The sequence below is a fragment of the Lactuca serriola genome, chromosome 5 (genome assembly GCF_051521515.1).
Source record: "Lactuca serriola cultivar US96UC23 chromosome 5, Lser_US96UC23_V15, whole genome shotgun sequence".
Classification (NCBI taxonomy): domain Eukaryota; kingdom Viridiplantae; phylum Streptophyta; class Magnoliopsida; order Asterales; family Asteraceae; genus Lactuca; species Lactuca serriola.
This window is the reverse complement of record NC_136412.1, coordinates 44,949,482-44,952,258: the sequence shown is the minus strand read 5'-3', so window position 1 is coordinate 44,952,258 and position 2,777 is coordinate 44,949,482. Positions and strand designations below refer to the sequence as shown.

Sequence of the window (2,777 nt, the reverse complement as noted above, 5' to 3'; positions counted from 1 at the left end):
GTTCTGGTTCATATTCATTTAATTCTTAGAAAAAAGAAGTCTGCCTATTTTCATTCAGAAAAATCAATTTCGACATTATTTGTCGCGTTGTAAATTCAAAGTCTACAAAGAAGTAATATTTTACAAAACTAATAATTTTAAAGCTTCCAATTAAATGCACCAAAAATATAATATCAACTTCCAAAAAGATTTTTAGTTTGAATATCCAGAAAAAAGAAGTTAATTTTGGGACGGATGAAAAAAATACTAGGCAATCACAATTGATCAATTCGTTGTCGGTCTTAAAGCAACCCGCATTTAATATTTGATTGCATAGTTTGGAAAAATACTTAAATAACATTTTAATTATTCGAATAATTAAGCCTACTCCATTATTTTAAAATCATGATACGAATTATTATTCGAAAAAAACGAACAAATATATGCTAATTCATACCAAGATTACGAACAAATATAATACCAAGAGAAATTCATCGAAAACCTGATTCTCATTCATCATTGTCTTATATATGCCTAATACAAATTAACAAACATGAGTACAAAGATTTTTCTCTAAGAACATGAACACACTTGTAGATTATAATTTATAAACCTGCCGCTTACTACTATTTACACTTCTTTTTCACTTTCTAGAAAACAAAAAAGAGAAAGAAACACAAACCTAAAGGATGTTCAACCAGTTTCTTCCACTGGTTGAAAATACTTTAAATTAAATGACAAGAAACCCTAGATTTGATTCAAACTTGTATAGTACCTACTGAATTACTGGCCTGGGAGAACGTACGTCAACAGTTGGAAGTACATATTTAACACCACCTCCCACAAATCAAGAGGAAAAAAGAGTTAAAACAAGGCATCAGTTTCTTCTAAACAAAGATTCATAAGGTTATCTTCATGTACTTGAGCAGTAGCATCATCAAGAAGCCATTTCTCTAGGAAAGTAAGAGGAGGAAATTGAGCATTTTTGGTGTTTGGTTTGCTTTCATCTTGGAATAAACTTGTTTCGGGCGAAACCGATGGAGAACCATCTGAAATATTGCTGTAGTTTGAGTAGTTGTTGAGCCCAAATTGCAGTGAGTTATCAAAGCCTTCACTCGGAGGACTGGTAAACTGCACCCCATCGAAAGAGTTGTGAGTCTGATCAGTGGTGCTGATACTTTCCGAGCTCGTCTGTGAAGATTTTTGGGGCTTCTTCATCCAGTTTGGGAGCAATCGTGCAATGTTATCCGCACTTGAAGCATAAGTAGTTGCACCTTGATTTGTCTGTGTAGGAGGTATGGCCACTTGTTGGTGTATTTGTGAACTAGGGTTTGTAGTGATTGATGAGGGATTTCTTGAAACCGTAGACGAGGATAATTCAGGCAGATTGATGGATTTGTTGTCGAGAGATAACGCTTCACAGAGGGCTTGTTTAGCCATGTGGATATCAGTTTGGAGCCTTCTCTCCCATTGACCTTTAGGCATGGCAGTTTGTGAGAATGATGATGAGTTTGACCCATTTGAACGATGATGGTTTTCTAGGTCAGATGAGTCGCCTTGGATCTTGTTAAGCTTCTTCTTCAGATGGGTGTTCCAGTAATTCTTGATATCGTTATCTGTTCTTTGTGGAAGATAAGAAGCTATTGCTGCCCATCTACAAAATTTAACCAAAACCACACATCAACCACATAATTATAATAAAAAAGTAATCCTTAATTAACATGATATCATCAATTTTCTCTACAGATCTAAACTCCTCATACCTGTTACCAAGAAGGGCTTGCAGATGGATGATCATCTTCTCCTCTTGATCGGTGAAGTTGCCGCGTTTGATACCTGGCCGGAGATAATTCGTCCATCTAAGTCTGCAACTTTTACTGCATCTTAGCAAACCTGAACAATAAGAAGATGCAAAATAAGAAAAAACTGAATTCCAAAAGTCGAAAATTTTCATTGAAAAAGAAGTTTGCAGGATATAATAAATAGCCAAATTTAATGACTCTAACAAACCCACCTCTAAATAAGAATCTTTATTAAAAGAAAAACACAAAAAACAAAAGATTTTAAGTATAACATACCGGTATTGGTAGGAACAGATCTCCAGTTACCAGGACCATGTTCTTGAATATAAGATACAAGGATTATATCTTCTTCTGGAGTCCATGGCCCTTTCTTCACTCCTACTTTGTCACAACAAGGTGGCCTTCCCATTGCAATCTTCCTTCTTTAGATTGTGAATAAACTGCTTAACTTTGTGTTGATGACGATCTTCTTTCTGTATGACTTTTTAATTTTTCGCACACTCAGTTTGTGTTTGTAGCTGACAAATGAGATGGCTTCTTCTTCTTTCAACCTAGGATAAACGGCAAGACAAAGGTCTTTTCCTAGGGGTATCCCTTTCCAAACAATATATAGACGGAAGAAAGAGAGAGAGACGGTGGTGGTGGTGGTGATTTCAAACGCTGACCAAAGATAGGGGTTGAAAAGAGGTAAAAAGGAAGTGACTTTACTCTCTCTCTCACACACACAACTCATAAACCAACAAAAGTCAAAAGAAGACGGCAAGCAACATTAACTCTTCTTCTTTGCAAAAAGTCAGCCTTTGAGAGAGAGAGAGAGAGAGAGAGAGAGAGAGAGAGAGAGAGAGAGAGAGAGAGAGAGAGAGAGAGAGAGAGAGAGAGAGAGAGAGAGAGAGAGAGAGAGAGAGAGAGAGAGAGAGAGAGAGAGAGAGAGAGAGAGAGAGAGAGAGAGAGAGGCCAGGTGGCAAAAAAATAATTTACAAGTTATTGGTGCATTAA

General features: G+C 36.4%; 1 protein-coding gene across 1 annotated transcript; it reads right to left on the bottom strand.

Moving 5' to 3' along the window:
* Positions 1 to 469: 469 nt before the first annotated feature.
* Positions 470 to 2,456, bottom strand: LOC145052392 (myb-related protein 306-like). The gene is made up of 3 exons (XM_079000217.1): positions 2,058 to 2,456; positions 1,743 to 1,872; positions 470 to 1,633 (listed from the first exon to the last, which is right to left on the bottom strand). Exons 1-3 carry the CDS (start codon positions 2,188 to 2,190, stop codon positions 844 to 846), a joined length of 1,053 nt encoding a protein of 350 aa, XP_078856343.1. The 5' UTR covers positions 2,191 to 2,456; the 3' UTR covers positions 470 to 843.
* Positions 2,457 to 2,777: the final 321 nt, after the last annotated feature.